This window comes from Epinephelus fuscoguttatus, linkage group LG6 (assembly GCF_011397635.1).
Source record: "Epinephelus fuscoguttatus linkage group LG6, E.fuscoguttatus.final_Chr_v1".
Classification (NCBI taxonomy): domain Eukaryota; kingdom Metazoa; phylum Chordata; class Actinopteri; order Perciformes; family Serranidae; genus Epinephelus; species Epinephelus fuscoguttatus.
The window spans coordinates 35,890,352-35,915,044 of NC_064757.1; the positions used below are offsets into that span (position 1 = coordinate 35,890,352).

General features: G+C 42.4%; 1 protein-coding gene across 1 annotated transcript in view; it reads left to right on the plus strand.

The window, feature by feature from the left end:
* Positions 1 to 7,663: 7,663 nt before the first annotated feature.
* The window catches only part of col27a1b (collagen, type XXVII, alpha 1b), a 112,020-nt gene continuing 94,990 nt past the window's right edge, over positions 7,664 to 24,693 (plus strand). The window contains exons 1-3 of the mRNA XM_049578153.1: positions 7,664 to 8,394; positions 11,348 to 11,412; positions 19,644 to 20,965. Coding sequence (XP_049434110.1) covers positions 8,342 to 8,394; positions 11,348 to 11,412; positions 19,644 to 20,965 — 1,440 coding nt within the window. The 5' untranslated portion in view covers positions 7,664 to 8,341. The remainder of the gene's footprint in view (positions 8,395 to 11,347; positions 11,413 to 19,643; positions 20,966 to 24,693) is intronic.

A 24,693-nucleotide genomic window follows, 5' to 3' on the forward strand; every position in this document is an offset into this window, starting at 1 on the left:
ACTGATCAAACAAGCATCGAGCTGGTAAATGGTCCTAAAAAACTCAGACACCTAAACGACTCCACTCTGGGTGCATTTATAAATCCAATCTGATGCTCTCACTAAAATAAGAGCGCTATTGTGAGTGCTATATTGTAGGCAACTGGACTTTGTTGTTGGTCTCAAAACATCAAAAATAGTGAGAAATGAACAATTTCCCAGACTGCAGAGTGACAAAGTCAACATATTAAAATGTATTGTTTTGTTGAAGGTGAATCTTTGTAATCTGTGCTTGAAAAATTAAATTAAAAATTAACTATCAAAATTGTTTCCATTGATGCTTTTAATCCACTTTTGTTTCATTGATCTGTTCAGTCGAGTTCATGGTTTGTCATCTGAGATCAGTAACCGTTATGTAACCATTAAACCTATTCAAAACAATCCCCTAAGCAGGAGCTATACAGTTCCTCCCCAAGGCAGCAGCATATTAGAAACAGAGAGATACTATTATATCACCCTAATTTGGACTTACTTAACAAGAATGAATAGAACTTTTCTCTAAATTTCCTGTTGTAATGTATGGAATGGGTAAACACAGCACCGGGGCATGCCCTTATTGGATCCAGCTGTGCCTGGACAGAGGTTGCTGCATTCAGCTGGCCTCAATTCCCCGAGACATGGGAGTAAAACAAAAGGCTCTGTGTTTATCAGACAAGAGTTCCCATCATAAGAGCAAGTCATGCAAGACTCCATGTGCTATTCTCAAAGTTCATATTTGGAGGCCTGATATAAAAATAGCAAACATGAAGGAATAACTTAAAATTATCACAGTCCATCAGGTCTGTTTGCTAATCTGAGAAATGGCAGCCACAGTCAGAGGAATAAATCACCACTGCACTTGGACCGTGCACAAGCAAATGTGGCTCGTAAATGCTCTGTCAGCTAAAGATGATTCATATATGCATATGGTATGGGGACACTAGTTACATTGTCACTGTGTCTGCAGGAAAATCCTCAAATTTCCTGCAGACACTGAACTCCTAATATCCATCATAATGTCGGGGTATACAGGCCAGCTGACTTCTATTACCCACCATTGGTCTGGAGTAAAAACAGTCAAAGCGTCTATCCACACCTGTCAATGGTTAAAGACGGGGTCCAGGATAGCAGTCATATGTGATGAGTGGAAGAAAATCAACTCATAAAACACTAATAGAAAAACTCGCCTCCGGATCTCCTTTGAAAAAAAAAAAATCGACTCTATTTAATTTCTCTTTCCATCAGAGCTCATTCACGGTTTCCATGAAAAAGGCTTTTGGCCTCAGTGGTGAGTGGAGAAAGGTCTTTGCTGGGATTAGAAGGAGACTCTTGTTGAACTGCTGTCAGGTAGGAAATCGGTCATGAAATTGTGGTGCTCTTGCCCTGAGGCGCAGCGTCCCATAGGCCAACATAAAAAGGGCTCTCCAACATTTTCATGCCGAGGACCACCGGCATATCAGACCACAAACACCTGTCTGTCCCAAGGAACCAAATCTGGGAAAACTTTACATAACAATAACGTATGTCTCTCCAGCCTACGTAAGAAGGGGAGGGATGGATGCTGGCAGCTATGACTGACCCGCTTCCTTCAATCATTATGCACTGAAGTACGAGTCAGGTGAAATTTTGTCTCCTATTATCAAAAAATGTTGCTCAGTGTTGCTCAGTTACCATCACCACAAGGATAGTAGTAAATTGAGTCAGTCTCCTATATCAGTGGTAGGCAACTATGCTCCAGCACATATATGTAATTATAACTAGGCACTGAACTCCAAGATGGCGCCTATTCATTCCAATGGAGTTGCTCCCATGCACTGTAGTGTTTCTCCTGCTGGCCCCGCCCACAAGTTCCTGCTTGACTTAGACTTTATGTCACAGATTTTTACATCGCTTTTCTCGGCTTGACTTAAGTTTTACAATCATAAAACCACTGTGGCTCAAAATTTCACAATATAAAGATTTATAATTAACCTTTTTGCAGTTTGAGGTGTCCTGTCTATAGTTTCATAGATGTCCGTTTTACAATGGTGGTCTATGGGGAAAATGTTTTTGGGCCACACATTTTGTCGCTGCAGTACCACGAGTGACCACTGGGAACATTTTGCTGCAAGAATGAGGGGTTTTGGCGATCTGCTCTACAGCCTCCTGTGGCTTTTTACCTCTCTCCAGTATCCACATGTGGCTTTGACAAAAGATTATATGGAAATTAACCCTACATGAATCCTGTGCAATTCACCAAAAAAGGGATAAAGAAACTAACTTACAAACAAATAAGCTCACCTAAGATGGCCGCCTGGTCCCAAAGAGTCTCAAACAGGCCACACTCACACCTTATATAAGCTTCCTCTTCCTGGATATCTGCCTATTGGGAGAGGGAAAATGGGCTGGGAAAGCAGAGTAGGGGAGGAACGTCTATATATATAAAAGGCAACACTCTGAGTTAACTCTCTCAAGTTAGATTTAATAGGTGTTTCCTTCATTACAGGGCCCAATTCTGTTTTGTGGGTCCAGACAGATATTTTTTCTTTAATAATTTAGTAATACAGGATGCAGACTCCTACTCTATACACTGTCCTCATGGTGTAAATTCTCATTAGTGTATCAAATCCCCAGTTGAAAATAGACCCCTACAAATGCAGTTCATACTCCCATTTGACCAATATGAAACTACAGTGCCCGGCTGTTTTAAAATATATTGAGCCTCTCTTCAGTAAGAATGAATATGATCGGAGCTCAGTGCCAGAACTAATACACTGTTGGTTCAGGGCCGAGAGTTAAATAAAAATAACTCTCAAAGAGTGTATTACAACCAGCAGCTAGTTTGCTTAGCTTAGGATAAAGACTGGAAGCAGCTTGTCTGGCTCTGTCCAAGAGTAACAAAATCCACAGCATCTCAGCACCAGTGTAAAAACACAAAGTCATTGTTTTATGAGGAGATACATGCTGAACTTTCTTTTACTTGGCTGTGAGCAGTGACTTCCCAACTCCTTTTGAAGCTGCAGTTGGTAACTTTTATTTTAACTTTTGTCCTATTTACTGAAATGGTCGATTTACAGAGCACTAATGAGACAGATCATCTGTGAAAAATCATACTGGTCTGCCTACGCTTTTGCCTTGTTGAGCTTCTAATGGCACTACTGCATGTGATTGAATACAAATAGTTAAAGCCAAGAAGTCTCCAATGGAGCTGTCAGTCATGTCAATCACTGCTTGTGAACTGGGCTGCGCTCATTAAATATAAATGCTGTTATTGCATTGCCTGTTTCTCACCTCAGTTTTTTTCACAACCATATTTTAGTGTACTGTTTAGCTGTAAAATGAGAAAGTTGGCCTAGCCGGTGGACGGAACTCTGGTCGACTACTTCTATCCACAGCAACCAGATCACAAACTTTTCATTTTACAGGTAAACAGTACACTAAAATATGCTTCTAAAATCATTTGAGGTGAGAAATATGCAATGCAGTAACAGAATCTTGATTCATATTTGAGCAGCACTGCCGAGTTTGACAAGCAGTGATTGACGTGATTGATAGCTGGGCTGGAGATTCCTTAGCTTTGGTTGTTTCCTCCACGCCAGGTTACATACTAGCAAACACCATTACTAAGCCAACATTTGTATGTTGTGTCCATGTGGGTAGTAAATGAGCTGAAAATGGGCCCTATATGGGACTGTCCATGAGGTCCATAATGGCGTCATGCCAATTGCCCATATGGGTAGTTTTACCCAAGTGGGCCCAAGATGGGATGCCCATTTCAGGCCTATACCCACTTGGTACCCAGGTAGCTGTGGCATAAGCCATTTGGGGCTCACTTGGGTAAACCCACCCATGTTGGCAAGCTATTATGAAACTTGTGCACAATCCCATATGGGGCCCATTTTTCAGCTCATTTACTAACCACATGGGACCCACATACAAATGCTGACTGGGTAGCAGCAATAGGAGTATTGGAGGGCTATGTTTTTTTTCCACAGAGTGTCTATCTCATATATTTGTTGCAGAATTTCAGCAAATATGACACAATTTTACTTTCACAAAGTTATCAACCACAGCTTTAAAGCCCAGTATGTTGTTCATACACTTTGGCTTTCGTATGGATTTAATGAATGTGTTAATTTGTGAGCTTTAGGTGCTGGTTGGCATGTTTTGCTTCCTTTTGATGGAGCTAGGCTAGGTGTTTTCCCCTGTATTTAGTGTTTATGCTAGGCTAAGCTAAGCAGCTGCTAGCTGTAGCTTCATATTTATGAGAGAAATATCACTGTCCTCTCATCCAATTCTTTGCAACAGAAGCATACAGTATGTCTAGCAATACCTTTAAACTATTCCTCTTCTTGCTTCAGCTCCCCTGGTATGCCTTCAAGAACACTTGGCAGTCCCTGGGCCACAGTTTGAGAACCGCTTCCATAAGCTGCTGCAATAATCATTTCAAACACCATGAAACTTTACACCCCAGATTGTAGATCTTCCCCTGCGCTCCTCCACAGACTGTGAGGACATTGCCCTTCTTGTCTGTGAACTAAAACTCCTGGTAACAAAAGCTCACATCCGACGTAGCTCAGACAGGTACATGGGAAGTGCTCTTTCAAGGTGGCGAGCTCCCTTCCTTCCTGGCCCTGAGAGGACGAGCTGAGAGGGGGCTCTGTGTGAGGAGGAGGGATCCAGTTGCAGGCGGCTGAATCGGTGCTCTGTTGGGTCTCCCCTGGACACTGTCATAGCGTGTTTGCTGAAGGCGGGTCAATGAGGACTTTCTTTGGCAGAGGAATTTCACAGCACACGACAGCGCACACACACATACACACACACACACACACACACACACACACACACACTGAAACCAGTGCAGCCCTGCAACCCAGATCTCTGCTTCTCTGGTGAGAACGGAAGTGGATGTTGGTGGAGCAGGAGGTGAAGGAAGGCTGTCACAAAAAGCTGGTTTAACTTTTCACTTGATTAAATGAATTGGTCATTTGTTGTAGTTGAAACACGTCCAAAATATTGTACCATAGTTTGGTGGGACTTAGTACAAACAGTAGGAGGGGTGTTTACTCTGTAAATTTTCATCTGTCAAACAGATTATGCTGTAAAAACTATGCCTCCCCTCTTACAAGACATGACTTTTATTTCAGAAAGCGACAGTTTATTGGCAGAGATGATTACATGAAGGTTCTTTTATGTGACTGGGCTTCAAGTATACTCATTATACAAAGAAAAAAATGCTCTGGATATCAAGGGTTTTTTTTGCTTTCTAACAATTTCAGTTACAATTTTGTGACCAATAAATCAACCAGCTGATATTAACTTACCACATAAGTTACAATTATACATCACCACACATCAGCAGATAAGTAACAAGATATTAACGTGTATAAATTTTAAATACATGTTTGTGATATTATTTTAAAGATATCTTTTGAGGCATTTTTAGCCTTTATTTGATAGGACAGACAAGCATGAAAGAGGGAGAGAGAGAGGGAGTGACATGCAGCAAAGGGCCATAGGCTGGAGTTGAACAGGGGCCGCTGCCTTGTACATGGGGCGCCTGCTCTACCACTAAGCCTCCGACGCCCCTGTGATATTTTCACAACAGAGTTGCTATTGCGCACTTTGTCCACAAGAGAGCCCTGATTAATTCGACAGCTCAAGGTCTACTAACTCGCTTGTTGTGGAGCGTTTTGACCACATCACACAGTGTTTATCACAGTTCATTGTACTTTAAGTATTCAAACTTTAAAAAATTTGGATCATCTCTAGGATTTCTTATTTATGCCATCTTTAGAACTGAGTTCAACAGTTTGTTTGCTGATCTTGCAATGACGACTGAGCAAAACCCTGTTCCTTAGATGAAGACGTGTGGAATCGAAATCACCAGAACTTGTGAGTGCAAGTTGACCTGAAATTTATTCCCAGCTGCTGTTTCCAAGGTCATGACTGAACTGTTTAGCTCAACTAACTTACTTTCTTCTCAGTATTTTCATTATTAACGAGAACATGTGTAAACAATTATGCACTTCAGTAAAGTTTTTTAAAATGCTGATATAATCAAAACAAATATTCATTCATTTCCATAACCGTTTATCCTGCTGGGACTTGCAGAAGGGCTGGAGCCTATCCCAGCTGACATTGGGCGAGAGGCGGGGTACACCCTGGACAGGTCACCAGACTATCACAGGGCTGACACATAGAGACAGACAACCATTCACACTCACATTCACAGCTACGACCAATTTACTGTGGATTCCCATCAAAAGCTTCATGAGCATCATAAGCAGCCATTCATTTTCAATGCACGCTGGTGACGAAGGGCGTCAGGGGCATCGGCTGCAGTGAGCGGCGTGATGCCAGCGACCAGAGCATCAAGTAGAAGTTGAGAGAAGCTGAACTTTATGCAAATGAGCAGTGCCACCGCTGAAGCAGCAGCCACAGCAGCCTCAGCAAATACGCCGATGCAGTACAAAGGAGGCTTCCGAAAGTGCGATCCATGGTGAAAGAGGAAACTGAAGATGTGCATGCTATATATAGGCTACGCTTTTTGCCTTCCAAATGTATTTTTATTTACCACCAATGACATTTCTCAATGGTCCTACGCGCCAACAGGAGGGTAAATCATAATAATAAAAGACTCATAAAGGCTATGTGACTGTGTTTATTAGAGTTATTTTAATTGTGTAATGAAAGTCACGGATAATACATCGTGAAGACATATATGATTTGTTCATCCTTGTAAAATGCACAGCCGGTCAGCCTAGATGGACCCGGCCCCGCCCCTTTGGCCGCTGCAAGCGCCTGCTGGAGCTGGCAGTGTGAGTGATGTCAGAACGACCAGAGCGCCCGCAGGCGACCATGAAGCTTTTGGTGGGAATCCCCAGTTAGAGACACCAGTTAACCTGCATGTCTTTGGACTGTGGGAGGAAGCCGGAGTACCTGGAGAAAGCCTGCACTAACATGCGGAGAATATGCAAACTCCACACAGAAGGGCTCCCCCCACTCCAGGGTTCAAACCCCCGACCCCAGATTCCAACCCTCCACCCTCTTACTGTGAACTGACAATGCTAATCACTGCACCACTGTGCCACCCAGTCTTCCAATCAGATTATTCATAGGTATGCACTATATATAATGTTTTTGCCGATATGTGATATGCTGATAGACAACAACTTATATGGCCGATAACTGATATGGATATTGATATAGCCACCTTTTTCCCCACCTTATTGTAGCGATCACCCTCGGACCATCCTCTGTAAACCGAAGAGACGGTTGTGTGTGAAAATCCCAGTAAATCAGCAGTTTCTGACAGACCAGCCAGTCTGGCACCAACAACCATGCCACGTTCAAAGTCACTTAAATCACCTTTCTTCCTTATTCTGATGCTCAGTTTGAGCTTCAGCAGGTCGTCTTCACCATGTCTACATGCCTAAATGCATTGAGCTGCTGCCACGTGATTGGCTGATTTGCTTTTTGCATTAACAAGCAATTGAAGAGGTGTGCCTAATAAAGTGGCCGGTGAGTGTATATCGAACCTTGAATTAATAAAATGTGAAAAATCAAAAAATCTAAAATAACAGCAAGGTTTAAAAGGAGTTTTTGGTGTGGTGAAAGTTTCCTGCAGGTGGGTGTGGGGTGGACTGAGGGGGCTCAGACTCATGGCCCCCAAATTTTAAAAATCCTCGCTGCAGCCCTGAAAAGATTCCAAATGCAACAATCTGATTGTGTTGTGTCCCTGCTTCCCCCCAAAAGACACACCTTCAGCTGAAGGAGCTGAAGCTGCACCGTCTCTGCTTCAAATCTGTTTTCCCTCGATGTCAGCTGAGGGCGACAGAGGGAGGTGTTCCCCCTTTCCCGGTTCTCAAGATTTTTCCTCAGTCCACAATAAACTTTCATTTTGGGAAGCGAACACACACACATGCACAACACACATACAACGGCGGTCGTCATCTTGTCCTGCATCGGTTCCCCGTGGAAAGCTGCACCAGACTTGACTTGACGCTTTATTGTACTTTACAAAACGCGCGAGTGGAAGAAGGAACAAACACAAGAAGAAGCGCACAGGTGGAGCTCTGCGGAGCGTCTTTTTTTTTAAAAAAAAAATCTGGTGACATCTTCAAGAAGCAGGAGGCTACTGGGACAAGAAGACAATGACAGACAGCATCCTTGTCACTGTTGGGTAACCCTGCAGTGTTTGAGTCGTTGCTTGTGTTTTGGGGTTGCTTTTTTGGTACGTTCACTCCGCGCGCGACCCTCAAGGAACACCTGGAATGGAAAAACTTTATCTGCCTCGTCCGGACTGTAGTAAAAACTCCCAAGAAAGAATGAAGTAACCGCAATGGAGCCGGACAATGCCCCGTACTCCAAACTCAAAAGCACTGGAGTCGGGGGGTGAGTCGATTCATTTTGAATTTCAAACTAAACACCATTTTTCCGTGTGTTTGTAAGGGTTACCAAGTTCAATATGGAGTCATTCATGTGCTTGTGAACATCACCTGCATCTAAATTAGTGTCTGTTTGACAGTGCAAGTCGTGTCGAGTTGTAAGTAAGTTGTAATATTATAAACAAGTAGTCTTATGCTGATTTTTTGTAAATATATTCAGTGAAATAACACAAATGTAATATCCATATCTGGAATATTAAGCAGCCATAAGATGGGACAGGTGTTATACTTTAATGGGTTGCAGGACAGCCTATGGAAACAATTTTTCTCATCTCTTCACACACTTCAGTGGAAGCCAGTGTAGCCTGCTGTACTGCTCTTGAAGTAGTGTCTTTGCAGCTTGTACCAGACCGAGCTGCCAAATGATCTGGGACTGATTTGAGGGGAGATGTATGAGAGGAGGAGACAGTCCTCTCCTCCCCTTTTCTCTCCTCCCAGCTGTGCATCTCACTCAGCTGGTTGGCCCGGCTGTCCCAATGGGAGGGGAAATAAAAGTCAAAATGTTGCATCATATAACCACTGCTGGACATATGAAGAACTTGGTCACAAACTTGCACTGTACAGCACAGCACCCCCCTCCTCCTCCTCATTTTATGTGTTTCTGCTAATGCCAGTGTGAGAGCAGTGAATGGGACGTAAAGAGAGGAAGGAGGGAAACTTTTAAAAGCTTCAACCCAGCAGTCAGTGTGTCAGCGGTTGACCAGCGGCTTCCTGTGGCTCTCAGGAAACCCGCAAATGTAATGGACTTCCTGTAACTGCGTTCATTATGGCACTTGTCACAGAGCCTGGTTCACTTCAGACATCGCTTCCTCGAGGTCCAGTTTCACACACTGCACACGACCACATCATTAGCTCCGAGAGAGTAAAGGCAACATTATCCTGGTGATAATGACTTCACACTCATCAGAGATAATTTAACACCTTTAGAGACATTTCATCTCTATGTGTGAGCCATCGACACCTCCTTAATCACCTGTCTTGAGTCGTAAACGTCTCAAGAAAAATCAGTGGTGTAAAAGTAGCCGTTTATCTGCTGACGGGATGATAAATGCCACAGTAATCATGTGAAAACAGAGATGATCTAATCGTAGTTTGAGCACTATGTGGTATTTTATGAGCCGATCAAATTGTGCACCTGTTTTAGCTCCATGAAACCCTCTCAAACCCTGCCTTCAAAAAAGTTATAGCAAAGTAATGTGTTGGAGATAAACAGTGGCATTGATGTGTTACATTACTCTCTATCTTTCAGTCAGGATTGTAGGTTTTAAGGTGTGTTTTTCTTTTTAGGTTTGTCAGCGGTGGTCCTGCAGGAGCACTCACCTAGCTCTGCTGAGCAGTAGCTTATCTGGTCAGGCAGCGAGATAAGACAAAGCTTGTTGTCTTGAAACAGACGTTAGACTCTTTGAGCAAAGCAGAGATGCTGCTGCAGTCGATGTGATCGCTGCAGGAGTTCAGGAGTTTATAGCAAATGAGTGTCAAGAGTTTTAGTGTGTCAGATTCATCTTTACATGTTGGGCTATAACTTAGACGTGTTATGCAGCTTCTGGTTGCGACAGATGATCTTGCTTTTCTTAGTTTCATATCCTTAGAAATGGGAATTGATAAGATTTCTTGATACCAATTATCAGTCCAATTCTTTATGAATTCCTGATCAATTCCTGTGTGGAATAAAAGTAGACCCAAACAGGTTTTCGGCGTCAATGCAACAGTGACACAACCCTTTCTCCCTCTCTGTGCAGCTGAAGGGGCGAGCTGATTGATGAGTTGAGCTCACTGTAGCCTGATAGCTAGCTGCAGCAACAATCTGTCTGTCATCATTTAAAATGGATGAAGTGACAGAATATTTGTACAGCACTGGTTTTCATTTACTTTTTCCTTGTCAAATAAAAAAATCTGCCAAGCCTGCCTGAGTGGCGTTAATGTTATTATAACACGGGACATTTTGCCCTCGGTAATGGACGTGCTGCTCGGTCGAGTAGCAGTGGCTCTCGTGCGTAGATTATCAAGTACATGGTATTCGTGGAATTTAAGTCCATGTTGTGTGGGAAGATGTTTCAGCATTTTGCTGGTGTTTCTACATTTTACGGACATTACAGCAGAACTGGTGTCCTCTTTCTTTCTTTCTTTGGACCTGTCTTTCTCTCTGCCATGACTCCTTTTTGTTGCAGGTTTCCAGGAATGTAGACACATGAGTTTGACGTCATTCTTCTGCAATGTGCAACTGTCCAAAAAACATGCTGCCATTGCTTAAAGAAATTGATAAGCTCAGAGGTATACGATGCCAATGGATGGAAGATTTGGAACTGGCTCTCAACTTGGAACTGATTGCCATCCCTAATCATTATTAAGACTTGACTGAACCCCGGGGTGGGGGGTTTGGACCTCAGGGTGGGGGAGCCCTATTGTGTGGAGTTTGAGTGTTCTACCCGTGTCAGTGTGGGTTTTCTGAGGGTACTCCAGCTTCCTCCCACAGTCCAAAGACATGCAGGTGAATTGGTGACTCTAAAACTGCCCGTAGGTGTGAATGGTTGTCTCTATGTGTCAGCCCTGTGATAGTCTGGTGACCTGTCCAGGGTGTACCCTGCCTCTCACCCAAAGTCAGCTGGGTGACCCCCAATAGGATAAGTGGTTATGGAAATGAATGAATTAATGAATGAATAAACAAATGAAAGCATAAACATGTTTTTAGCTTGTGATCAGACAAAGTAATAGAATAAATGACAAGATTTTACGGCTCTGGTTATCTTTGATGGCAATTGGTCATTGCTTTCAGAATTTTAGAGACTAAACAATCAGATCATACTTGAAATATTAATGACTTGTAAAGGACAACCTCCCAGATTATCTGTGCCTTGAATGTCTGACATTATTTTTCTAACCTTTTGCGTCTTTCTCTTTAGGAGAGTTCTCATTCTTTGGACGATACTCTGTTGCACCTGCTCTCTGAGGCTAGCACAAGCACAAGGTAAGCCACTTTAGGACAAGGGTGGGCGAAGGTAGTAATTATCTTTTCATGCAAACACAGGTAGCGTTATAATCGTGCCTCAGAGACATTGTGGAAAAGAGGAAATTAAAACTGATTCACGGGAGGTTGGTGACACTTTCAGGTATGCCCTGCGCACTGCACCTCGGTGAGACTGTTCAGATCAACTAGGTCATTTCATCATTATTCAAAGCTGAATCATGACAGAACGCAAATTGAATAAAGAAAGTGAAAATAACCACAGTCAGTAATTACATTACCCAGACACCGGCCCCTTGTTGGGCCCATGTTTATCCAGGGATTATCTATGACTGATGTGATCAGCATCTACATTTTCCATGTGCAGCCTGCTCAGCTGCTCCTCTTTCAGCATCACTGTTTGATCTATCAAGGCCAAAAACTCTGATTCAATATGTTTACTCTGCCCTGGAAAAGATTTTAAGTCTTTGTTGGAGATCGGTTGCTCTGTTCTGCCCCTGGATGTTGTGTGCTGAGCACTTGAACTTGATTAGTTTGAAACTGCAGACGCCTCTCTCTCCCATGCAAATTGAGCGTGAGGTACATTGCACTCTGCTCTTGCCTCACCCCATACTCTCAGTGGAAACATGAAAAAGTATCTTAAAGTAGGGCATTCCTCGTACATATCACACAACTCTGAGTTGTTTTGGGCGTATATTTTGATAGATTTAATTGGAAATGGCTCAATGAAAGTCAGTCTCAATTTCCATGACAAACCTCTCTCTGATGCCTCAGTAAAGGTTTCCAAGGTGTTACATGACCCGTCTCCCTTGATCCCCAAAGTCTTATCTGCCAAGTTGAAGCGCACCCTTTCTCCTGTCGACACACATTCAGCTGTGTCTTGATGTCTGATGCAGCCAGCTTCCTGTTACACCATTTAAAGACCCCTGTGAGAATGTTTGTCTGATTTTGCTGTCAATCAAAATCTGCCAGATTTCATTCAATCAGAGCTCTTTCCAGTTGCTAGATGCTTCTGATAATGTGAGCCACTGTGCTCAATGATAACTGTTTCTGGCAATTTCTCTGTAATTCTGCCTTCATCAGTTGATATTTCTCTCCAATGATGACTGCTGAGTGCCTAGAGACATGTACAGCTTTATATGTAAGGATGTGTTCAATTGCAAACTCTGAGAGACTAATGAAATTTGTCCCTTAATAATGCAGGGCTGCACCGACAAAATATAAAAACCTGCACGATGTTCAGTCTCATTTGTAGGATAAATACTCCATGTTGCCTTCTGGTTTCATAAGAGGCAGTGAAAGTCATGCATATGGGAAATGACTGCAATCACAAGCTATTGTATTCTTTTTGTTAGGTGCTGGCAATAGTCCATTGTATTAAATGCCTAATCTAGCATTGGTGTACTGCACCCTTTCCTTTGGAGTCATTTCTACCACATGGGCCGCTGTTTGTACATTTTGACCTGCACACACCCAAACGAAACTTAAAGGGACAGTTTACCCAAAAATCTAGCTGTAGTGCTATTTATTAATCTAGATTGTTTGGTGCAGGTCGCAGAGTGTTCTAGATATTGGCCATAGAGATGTCCGCCTTCTCTCCGGTATAATGGAACCAGATGACACTCGGCTTGTGGTGCTCAAAGCAGTATCTCTTTCCAGAAATCATGACCCAGTTACTCAAGATAATCCACAGACCTTCTTGTGAGTAGTTTCATACAGGAACTATTTTCTTGCTACCAAATTACACCCTCTAACTACATAGCTGAAAACACACCGGCCGGAGCTGCCTTGACATGCGACAAGTACTGCTCCACACACTAGACGTTGCAGCTCATTAATGACCCACCAGGCAATTTCTTTTTGGCCATTGTCTTTATAATGACAGGATTGTGGGTCATTAAGTTCAAGGTATTTGTCATACTCAACAACGAGTCTCTCCTCATCCATTCTTTGTCGCACACGAGACATCAACAGCTACAGAGTTCTGTTTATGCATCAATGGTGAGGAGAAGAGTTGAGCTGCCGTAGGAGCTGAGAAAAAGAGCTGCTACGGAAGCCGGTAAGCACAAGCGGAGAGTGAGTGGGGGAAAAATGTATTTAATTCGTTGGACAGCGAGGCTGGGAATAGGACAGTCGGGTGAAGTGCTAAGGGGTGGCGCGTTCAGGAGCACTGATGCATGTGTGGGGTTGTACATTGAAAATACCAGGGGTATAAATTTTGACGTGTGGCGTTTGCTGCTAGTGTGTTTTGGCCTTATCATCGCGCAGAAGGAAGAGTGCATCTACTCATAGATGGTAAGGCTTGTACTCGTGACAATGCAAGATGTAAATAGTAAAGGCTTCCTCCTTGGTGGAGCTGTAATGTTAGCTAGCTCACTGGCGCTAGGTGAGATAGCAGAGGATGTACACTTTCCTCTGTGGGGTGATACATCTGGCGGTATTTTTTCGGTAGGAAGAAAGTCGCTTCTACAAACCACTCATAGCAAGTAATCAAGCAAGTTTTTCAAATGTATTTTTTTTGGTGCTTTGAACTTTGCAATATAGTTCCATTATATTTGAGAGAAGGCAGACATCCCCACATAAGATACCTCCTGCTCTTGGCAGCTCACCCTAAAATAATCAAGACTGATAAAAAGACCGACAGGTAAGAGGAAAAATATGTTTTTTTTTTATTTTGGGGTGAGCTGTCCCTTTAACTGGCAGTGTGCACGCTGCACAGACCTTTAAATTGAGTCTTTTAACACAGTTGCCATAGCGACACATTTGTAAGCTGCCTACACTATTTCCTTTAGCAGGGTCATCAAAGTCAGCCACTGTGCAGCATCACTGGAACAGATTTTAAGATTCAGTGTGTCACCGTAGATGTAATACTAGCCTTCTCCCAGATGATGGCTCGGTGCTGGGAATCAAACCAACAACCCTGTGGTGACACCCCTCCTCCACCTCCACCTCTACCTTGATGCCATGTAGGCAGAAAGCAAACCATTTGAATAATAATCATGTCAGTAAGTAGTTCATGTGGAGTAAGACAGAGACATAGACCGTGGGAATGCACCCACTGATGTTAGGAATTGTGATGTCTCATTGCTCTCTCAGTGCCTTTTGAAGAAAAAAATCTATTTCAATGTGGCATGGCAGAAGTACAACTGAGACAACTTTTGACTGAGTTTAAGAATTTTGGTAATATCCTCTGGCCACTGGGTACATTATTGTGCATGTGAGTCAGAGGCCAGATATTCACTCCCTGTTTCTTGAGAATCACAGTGTGACCCAAAAACATCTCTGGATGCAGAGCTCTGTGAAGACCTGGTGTTGGGATTTATCTTAGTTGTATTAAATGCTAAGAATCAGTTATGTTGCATTGCTTTTTCTGAATTAACAAATTTAGCGTGAAAGTTAAAGGGACAGTTCACCCCAAAATAAAAATACATATTTGTTCTCGTACCTGTAGTGCTGTTTATCAGTCTAGATTGTTTTGGTGTACATTGCTGAGTGTTGCGATATCGGCTGTAGAGATGTCTGCCATCTCTTGAATGTAGTGGATATCTCTTTCCAGAAATCATGACCTGGTTACTCAAGATAATCCACAGACCTTGTTGTGAGCTGTTTCATGTAGGAACTACTTTATTTTGATTGAGCTACACCTGTCAACCGTATCACAGTGAGAGAAGAGAGAAGTATCTTCGACTAGCTCACCCGGCATCACTGAGCTACCATTACAGCTGAACTGAGGAGGATGCCATTCGTGTTTACATCTCACGCTGTCACAAGCCCGAGCCTCTTGTTCATGAGTAGATGCACACTTCCTTCTGCGCGGTGATTCGGTAAGCTGGTGTATTTTGGTAGAAAGAAAATAGTCCTACATGAAACTGCTCACAACAAGGTCTGTGGATTATCTTGAGGAACCAGGTCATGATTTCTGCAAAGAGACATTGCTGTTGAGTTTTTCAAATGTAGTTTTCTGGCATTTTGAGCACCACAAGCTGAGTGCCATCTAGTTTCTACTATATTCAAGAGAAGGCAGACATCTCTGCGGCCAATATCTCCGACACTTGGCAACTCACGCCAAAACAATCTAGACGAAAAATAGCACTGCAGGTAAGAGGAAAAATATTTTTGATTTTGGGTGAACACTCCCTTTAAAGCTGCAAGAATGTTGCTCTTGGTGGAAATACATTAGTTTGTGAACGTGCCTGCTCTCTGAGAAAAGTTGTGTTGTCTGATATGCAGCGCTTTGTCTCCAGGATGTGTTCTACTCAGTTCTCAGTTTTTTTTACCCCCAGCTCATCAGGAGGTCACAAAAAGCCTTAGGCGGCCCGTCTACCCTCTAAGATTTAGATACGCAGGGTAAGCCCTAAAGTAGATCACAAATCACACAATGAAAGAACAATTTTGCTTCCATCGTACCATATTAACAATTCAAATGAGTGCTATATGGGAAATTCAGCTGCAGAAAATCTCTGGTCTTTTTTCAGTTTCTGTTTGATGTTTCTCTTCCATGTGTGGGTTTTTCAATCGAGCTGACCTCCCACTGCCTGCACACATCGAGCAGGGTTTCCCTCCCAAACATGTCTAGTGTCTATACTTGTTCTGCTCGGCTGAGCCCTAATTCATCATTTAGCAGTTTATTTCAGTCTTGCCCACATTTGTTTTGTATTAGTCCGGAAGAGGATGGATATTTGAGATCTATATATAAGCTTTTAGTTTCCATGCTGCACGTTTTGAGAGGATTAATGTGCTGAACTCGGGATATGCTGATTGGCTGGGGATGATCAATACTCCTTTATATTCAAACCTTACTAAACTAAACAAAAAGCTTTTTGTTTGACATTACTGATGACTTGCACCGGTGCCTAACAATAGACAATAGTATGATAATGGGAACGCTTCCAGTCTGTTTTGATGTTCGAACCAAAAACAGATTTTACTTTCTAAGAGTGCTCAATGTTTTGCTTGTGAAAGTAATATCCTAGATTTAGCGTAACCTTGGTGTTGATGTTCCAGTGGTTCTCCGTTTGGGGGTTGGGGACCACTGTGTTGGGTTTAGGGTCATAAAGGACATAGTTTGTTGGAGTTGAGAGATAATTGAGAGGCTGAAAAAATGATTCTGTTTGTTATGCCTCTGAGCTGGTGACAGCCGTGGCTGTAGCATTAGATTTTCAGGCTGTCCATCCATCCATCCCATTTTCGTGAACAGGATATCTTAAAACGCCTTAAGGAAATTTCCTCAACTTTGGCACAAACGTCCACATGGACTCAAGGATGAACTGATTAGTTTCAGACCTCACAAAACATGTTTTTGACCATAACTCAAGAATTAATACTATAATTATGACAAGATTTCACACATATGTCTAATAGACTGGTGAAGCTATGAGTCTTAAAACCCGGAAATGAGAGAATTTTTGCATTCCCAGTTCCCTCATCTGAAAGTCAGTGAGTTTTTAAATAGGTTTTTGGTGAAGCCTGAAATAAAGGACTGTCAAGTTTTGTTCTTCAACATAAAATATGTCAGTACGTACCTGACTCGCTAACAAGTGGCTACAGAGCGTCAAAACTCCAAACACGGCTGAATAGTCTCATTGTGGCGGCGACACTGAAGTCATGTGACTGTACAGTAGTTTGTTTGTAGCCTAATGTTAGCTTTTCACATCTGGTGATTGCATTTACGCTTCAAAAATCATAAAAGCGGTGTTCATTTGTGAAGATTATCTTGCTGACAAAAGGTGTAAATATCATAAACGATCATAAGTCACAAAGCAATAAACCACAATCCCAGCAATCTGGAAATCCATCGGTTAAAAAAAAAAGTCCTTTACCTCTGGAGGCACAGCCCAGAGGTAAAGGACTAACGGAAGTGCAGGGGCCTCGGCGATCGCTCACGCCTTTCACTTCCGGCGGTGCCCGTGCCCTTCCGCCGTGTTGTTTACAAATACTTCGGGTAGAAAACCAGCAGAGTTTAGCTATATATCACATTTTTCACGTCACTATATCACTGTGTAGACTAATCTGATGTTTGTTAAGTCTATAAACACAATGATTGAACAAACGTTACTATTTCTGTGTGTTTTGTAATTAACATGGTTATCGTAGATTAGCTGGGCTAACCGTTAGCTGTTAACCTTAGCCGTTAGTGGTGTCTGTAATAACCATAGACTGTATAAAAATAAGGTAATAACTCATTAAACGGATATCTTAGTTACAACATGAGTGAGCTATCAAAACAGTTTTGTGTTGCTATGTGTGGTATTTATTCAGTTATGGGAAATCACGATGTCTAGAAAGCATCAGTGGCTGCAGCTGACAGGGACAGTTAGCAAAGCTAACATCAGGATGTCATCTGTTAAAAGCCTCCCGTTGTCGGATATGACATGAAACTACTCCAGTTTGCTCAGTCATGTTGTAACTAAGACATCCGCTGGAAAAACTATTTTTTTTCCACGTTGATGAGACGGCGTTTTGGGTGGAGCGGTCGCTATGGACGCGGAGCTTGCTGTTTCTGTAGGTATACATTTCCTGGGGACACCTGCACGTCTCGGCCATGCCCCCTCCATTGTGATTGGCTAAAGCGCAGCATCGTTCAAACTCAAAGCCCCGCCCTCCCCCCCTCTGTAGTCGTCTTTCACACAGGGCTGCTGACAGATTCTACAATCTGCAGAATCTGTCTTGAGAGATTACAATCCCAGTGACTCTTTGACGAGGGGTTGGCCTATTAAAAGTTATCCCTGCAGCACTCTGTAGAATAAAATGATGAATTGATTCCATTTTATATCAAAAGGTCAAAGGTTAACGTTACTGTGACATCATAATGTTCTGCAAAAACACTTTCCTGGTCATGATTTAATGCCATAACTCAGGAACACAAGGGGAAGACATGTGGTCTGATACTGAATCGGTGACACTAATCTTGGGTGTCCATCTTGAAACTGTGCTGACTGTGTAGATCTTGTATGCTGATGCATGTGAAGCATCCTTGTTTTGCAATTTGTAGCTCCTTTGCAGAAAACTCTGTATGTGAAGCACTGTGAACTGTCATGGCTACAAAGGAGTCTGGACAGACGTGGATGTAAACTGGGAATTGACTGGTTGGCGGAGAAGCTAATTCTAGTTTCTCACTCTTTAGCTTTACTTCTTCTGATATATTAAATTGCATCAATTCAGTATCACAACGTAGAGAGGAATATCATATGTTCTTTAATGTTATCCTTTCTCTGTTAGTACTGTAATGGATGGTCACCAACTGAGAGTGAGAAGCTTGAAGTTGAAAAGGCTGGGACTCACTCTTGCTCAAAACTGAGCACTTATTGTACAGAATACTCTTATAATAAAGGCTCTTTCTCACCACAGTGAAATGTGGATTTAATTAAACCCTGCTGTGGATCCAATTAGGAGAAATATACAGTCCACACAAGACTGTAATGTGTGAAAATTACCCGCATCTTCCTCCCATGAGATGCAAGTAGCAATTAAAACCTGCAGAAAACACTGCAGTATGTTTTCATGATCTTGGACCCCTGTCAGAGCGATCATCTTTAATCAACAGACATTAGCAGAAAAAGTGAGATAGCTTTTCTGTCTCTGCACTAATACACCTCTGAAAACCCCAACACTGTCTGCTCCAGGGACACGTGCAGCCTCCTTTTCCCGACATTGTTCTAATTAAGACTGATGTAACGATTACATAATTTTCGGCAATCCTCAAAACTGGATGTTGATGTGTGGCCCTCTCGGAAAGTCTGTGCAGTTGTTTTGAATTACTTTTGCCACAGGATTCCCATCAGTCTAACTTTAAACTTGTGAACTCCCAGCTTGGCATCGCAACATAATAATCAGTTATATTAATGCACTTTGGCTCTTTCAGTTTATACTTTGATGCAGATCAGTGCACTTGAGTGGGAGGTTGTTAATAGGTATCTTACGCAAATTAATCTTCTTTTAAATAGCTTATTAAGGGATACATAAAGTGAAATGGGTTATGTAATCAGCTTATTCCTTTTTACTTTGAGTTTTGACATTTATTTGTAATTGTTTTTCTTTTATGCACTTCTGTAAAGCCCTTTGTGGTGGGTGCCTTTACCAAAGTGCTAGCATGCAAAAGACAAACCTATGTTCTGTTATATAAACTCAGGAATCATGATATTGTAAACAAAGTTAGTTCTTGTTCAGAATCTTAAGATGCTTTAAGTCTCCAAAACCAAGTGTCAGTGACCTCTATCTCTCCTGTTTCTCCGAAGATGTGGATGTCCTGCAGCAGCTCGGGCTTTCTGGGAGAAGATCAGGCGGATCATCATCTTCAGGCGCTCGATCCGTCCCTAATGGCATCATCCCCTTCAAGTCTGGAGTTATCCTCACCCCGAGGGCACGTATCCAGGTGCCTCTGCGCACCGTTATCCCTGCTGCGTACGGCTCCACTAATCTCTCCCTGATACTCAGCCTGTCTGTTCACCGCATCAACAGCGCTTTTCTTTTCTCAGTGCTGTCTAAGAAAAGGAAAGTGCAGCTTGGAGTGCAGTTCGTACCGGGGAAGGTCCTGGTACATGTGGGGCAGAGGAGCTCTGTGAGTTTCGACTATGATGTCCACGATGGCCAGTGGCACAGTCTGGCTTTGGATATCCAAGGCCACCAGGTGTTTTTACACACTTCTTGTGGAAAGAGGAGTGTACATGCAGATTTGCATTTGAAGAAAGAGGAGGCTCTGGATGCAGAGGGGTCCTTCCTGCTGGGCAAAATGAACCATAACTCGGTGCCGTTTGAAGGTGCCATCTGTCAGTTTGACATTTATCCCTCTGCTAAGGCAGCTCATAACTATTGTGATTACATTAAGAAACAGTGCAGAGAAGCCGACACGTATCGGCCCGTGTTTCCCGCCCTGCTACCTCTATATCCCGTAGATCCAAACATCACTGTCACTCATGTAACTCCACTGTCATTGACGGAGATATCCAAAAAGGCCCAGAGACCTACTTTGGCCTTGACTGAGGAAAACACCAGGACTACGATTCTTGTTCCAACTGACAGCTCGCTGATGCTGAACAAAACATCTGTGTATCAGACTGCGAGCACTCCAAAACCTGGTGCTGTGTCTGTTTCTCCACCGGTTCATCCAGGGTTGGAAAGCCCGTTTAATTTTCCGACTCAAACTGCTACTACATCTCTTAGGATCAGCGTGACGCCACCAAACCCCAAACCAACTTCACATGGCAGTGCAGGAGAGAACACAAACCAAGGAGATACTACTTCTCAGAAACCTTTTGGCAAAAGAATGGATTTACCTGCTTCCACCCGACCACCTGGGACGAAGCCAAGCCTCCACACCACAGCTGCTTTCACGCAGGGGTCTCCTTCAAACGCCTACCTTCCCCAGAAAACGCAGTTGACCACAGTAGCTCCAAAGAAACCTGAGCCAAAAATGACCAGTGTGCAGGATGTCAAACCCACCTCACTTATTCCAGTCACTCCAGCTGCAACAGATGGCTTCCAAACATTTGACCTGGAACCGACCCAGTTCTCACTGCTGGCTGGACCACCTGGACTAAAGGGAGAACCAGGACTGCCGGTGAGTGTGCGAGATCTAAACAAACACAACACACACCTGCCACTGAAACCTGTGCATGAGTATGTGCGTATTTATCACAACTTTGAACCATAATTAGTGTTTCTTTGTGCACACACTACAGGAATGTCTGTTTATCTTATGACTTGTTTAGATTATTGTGTTTTAGTGATTATTTATGAATGAATAACTTATGAATGAGGACATTTGAATTGTAATAGATGAACGTTTTAACACTTGGCTGCCCCATTTCTATGCTTTGGGCCAATTACCTTCTTGGATCACAATGATATACAAGTATGACAGCTTGCTGTTTAGATTTTGGTTTTCCTTTCTTTGATGTCCGGAACTGCTGCTGACGTGGATGCTGACGTGTCGTGTGGTTTTGTGAATCTAGCAGTCCCCAGGCACTCTGAAATGTTTGCTTATGTGACAATAGTGTGTTGCTGTGTTAATGACTCAGGATTGTTCCATTCCCTGTCCTGACTCTTTTTTTTTCTTACTTGCATGTGGTGTTAAAGACTTTCTTTCCCCATGCAATCGGTGCTGATTAATGTGTGATTTTCTTTTCATCAGCAGCGGTAGAAATAGTCAGGCTCACAGCTGGCCTCTACCAGTTAGTGTTTGTCTGTGTAGAGAGGCTGGCGGTGAGGTGTTAGATTCCTCTGAGAGGGAGTGTGACTGTTCAGAGAATGGATACTTTTAAAGCAGGGTTAAAGGTAAAAAGGGATAAAGTACTTGAGCACAATTAACTATTTAGAGTCAGAATCGAAAGGGCTATACAAAGTGAAGGCAGTGCTTTATCCCCATTATTCAGGGCTGTTGTATTTTTTTTCCATTTTATGCACCACAGACTCTCTTGGTAGGAGAGTCAGTGCAGGAATTGTAGGAAATGAAAAATTCTCTTCTGTTTTCTTTCAAATACTGACTCCACAATGTTCATATATATTTATATATATTAAAAGTTAAAGACCTATGACATGGAGTGTTGGAGCCATGATTATGATTTTTCCAAATTTTTGCTTTTGGAGTTAATTTTTGTTTAACGACTTTGTGTATGGATTTTGTTATTATAAATTATGTCAAATGAAATGAAATGAAAATGGGCTTGTTGCAAGCTGTATTTGCGTTAACTGTTAATCTGACAGGTAGATGTTACTTTGACAATCAACTGATTGAGCATCGGCTGAGTGATTGCTAGCAGCCGTGTATAAAGAGGTGGAGCTGTCAGCTGTCTAGTGCTTTTTCTGGTTTGTAGCGACACGGGTTTTTGACCGCTTAATGACAGCAGTTAAGTTTTGAAGTCTGTGCCTGCCCTGCACCTTGTGGTAAGACAAGTTCATTTGTACATTTAATACGGAACGCAACAACATGAAACATGTGAAAAGTGAATGGAAAATAAATGTGACAAAAGAAACCGGATTCTGACTGTTGTCTAAAGTGCGTCAGCCAGGCACACACACCAAAGAACAAATACGTGGAACGGAGATTGCCCTTACATGGAGTATTAAATTTCAAGACACGTTTTGATGGTAGGCCTGAGGTTTTGCATGTCTAAAAACACAAGACCTACTGCTGTTGCTCACATCACGCTATAAGCTTCAGTGTACAATGTTAGAACTAAAAAGTTACTAATGAAGAGAAATTAAAACAATCCTTTCCACAGGATTATCTTAAAGGAACGGTGTGTAAGTTTTTAGGGAGATATAGTGGCATCTAGTGGTGAGGACTGCAAATTTCAACCCGATCAGAGTTCCTCCAGCGTTTATCAGTCAGTTTTTTACCGTGAGCTGAATTGTCCGCAGAGTTCTCCTCCTCTCCAAAACAAATGGACCAGGAGTCTCATTTATAAAAATAATTGACAATTTCTACAATCAGGCTTCTACATCTCTATCTGCATCACCAACTTCCTGTCTCCAAAATGTTCATATGTATGGGTCAAAGTTTCTCCCATCAAGTCTGTTTTTATAGATCACAACTCAGGCCTTGTTTTGTGCGTACGCAACTTTTATAAATGAGACCTCAGGTGATTAAAACCGGTAAAAACACTGAATGAAGCAGTTTCATGTTACCAATCAGTGTTTCTCTGATGCTATTTGGCACGTCAGAGACAGGCAGCTCTCCCAGCACCTGTGAATGATTGCTCACTTTTTCTCTCTGATCACTTAAGATCAAAACATTCAAGAGGTTTTTAACAGAAGCCAAATTATCCACAGAGGTCTCTTCCTCTCAAAATAAACGGACCCGGTGATTTAAACCAGTAAAAACACTGAATAAAGCAGTTTCACATTAAAAAATTGGTGTTTTTCCAATGCTGGTTGTCATGGAGGAGCTGATGCATAAAGCAAATGACTATCTAGAGCCAGTGTTTGGTTTGTCCCACCTGGTCTACTGTCGAAACACGGCAGTGCAACTCGACAATCTCCATAGACAAGGGCCCGCTCCTTATGTAGATAGAAATGGCTCATTCTAAGGTAATAAATACACAATAACTCTTATTTTCAGGTGATTGTACACTAAATAAAACATACTTACTAGATTCCATTTCTGGCAATATATATCTCTCTTAATCCTACACACTGATCCTTTAAGACTGCAGAGTCAGACTGACCTTACTAAGTTCAGAGCATCAGTGATGAACATAGACAAAGTATTTCATCTTGTCAGTCATCAAGCAGTGTTGACTGCAGACTGTATACATTCATATCGACCATGTGGTCCTGTCAGGCACTGATCCTCTGTTGAACACAGTATGGTTACCCACATTTTCCATTGTAAAAAAGACTCCTCTGTCTTGTATTGGGTCATGTTTGACCAAAAAGAATGTCTTAAGTAAAGCTTAGCTGCTTTGGCAGCGAGAGAAGCCGCAGCTCTGCATGCCCCTGAAGCCAGTTTTTATGAGAGAGAAGTACTGTAACTGATGCCCGTCAGTCCCTGGTGTATGGTAAAGACTACCTTCCTGAGAACTTTCACTACTGGATTGGTTGTTAATGTTTTAGTATAACAACTGAATTGAGTGCTGACTTAGGTTTAAATATTCTATTTTGTAACATTGTCCTCTGAGTCATTTTAGTGATGACTGGAAACCCATTGTTACCTCTGCCAAGGAGGTTATAGCTTCGGTTCGTTTTGTTTCTCAGCAGGATTTTGGTAAAACTACTGGCCCGATTTTGATGAAACTCACTGGAAGGTTGTAGCGTGGGTCGACGAAGAACCCATTCAGTTTTGAAGAGAAACTGAATCACGGTGCAGATACACCTATTACTTTTTCTTTTCTGTTAACGTTGCGAGATAGGGCATGCGGCTTTGGCGCAATACAGTGCATGCCATACATCTTAAAATTCAGTAGAAGTTCAATAGTGACAAAACATAGCCAGTTGTAGAAATGCAATGATTCAATATCACAATCCACATTTACTGGTACCAGTAATCCTCTGGGGTAGCACACATGTATAGTTTGAACAAAGTTAATGCAGAAAGCAGTTGTGATAGAGCATTCCTTCTTAAACATTTGGAAATATATTCAGACATAGTGGTTACATTTGCAGATTGCATGTCAAAGAAGACTACTGGACTTGGCAAAGGGCTGCGCTCTCCAAGTGCCCCTCTAGTTGAGTGTTTGAACCCTCTCCACTGGGATTAGGACTGACATTAGTGGGTCATGGACTGTTTAAGAAGGCATACATTTCAACTGATCACAAGGGCAGGAATGTCTTTGAATGTATATGTGA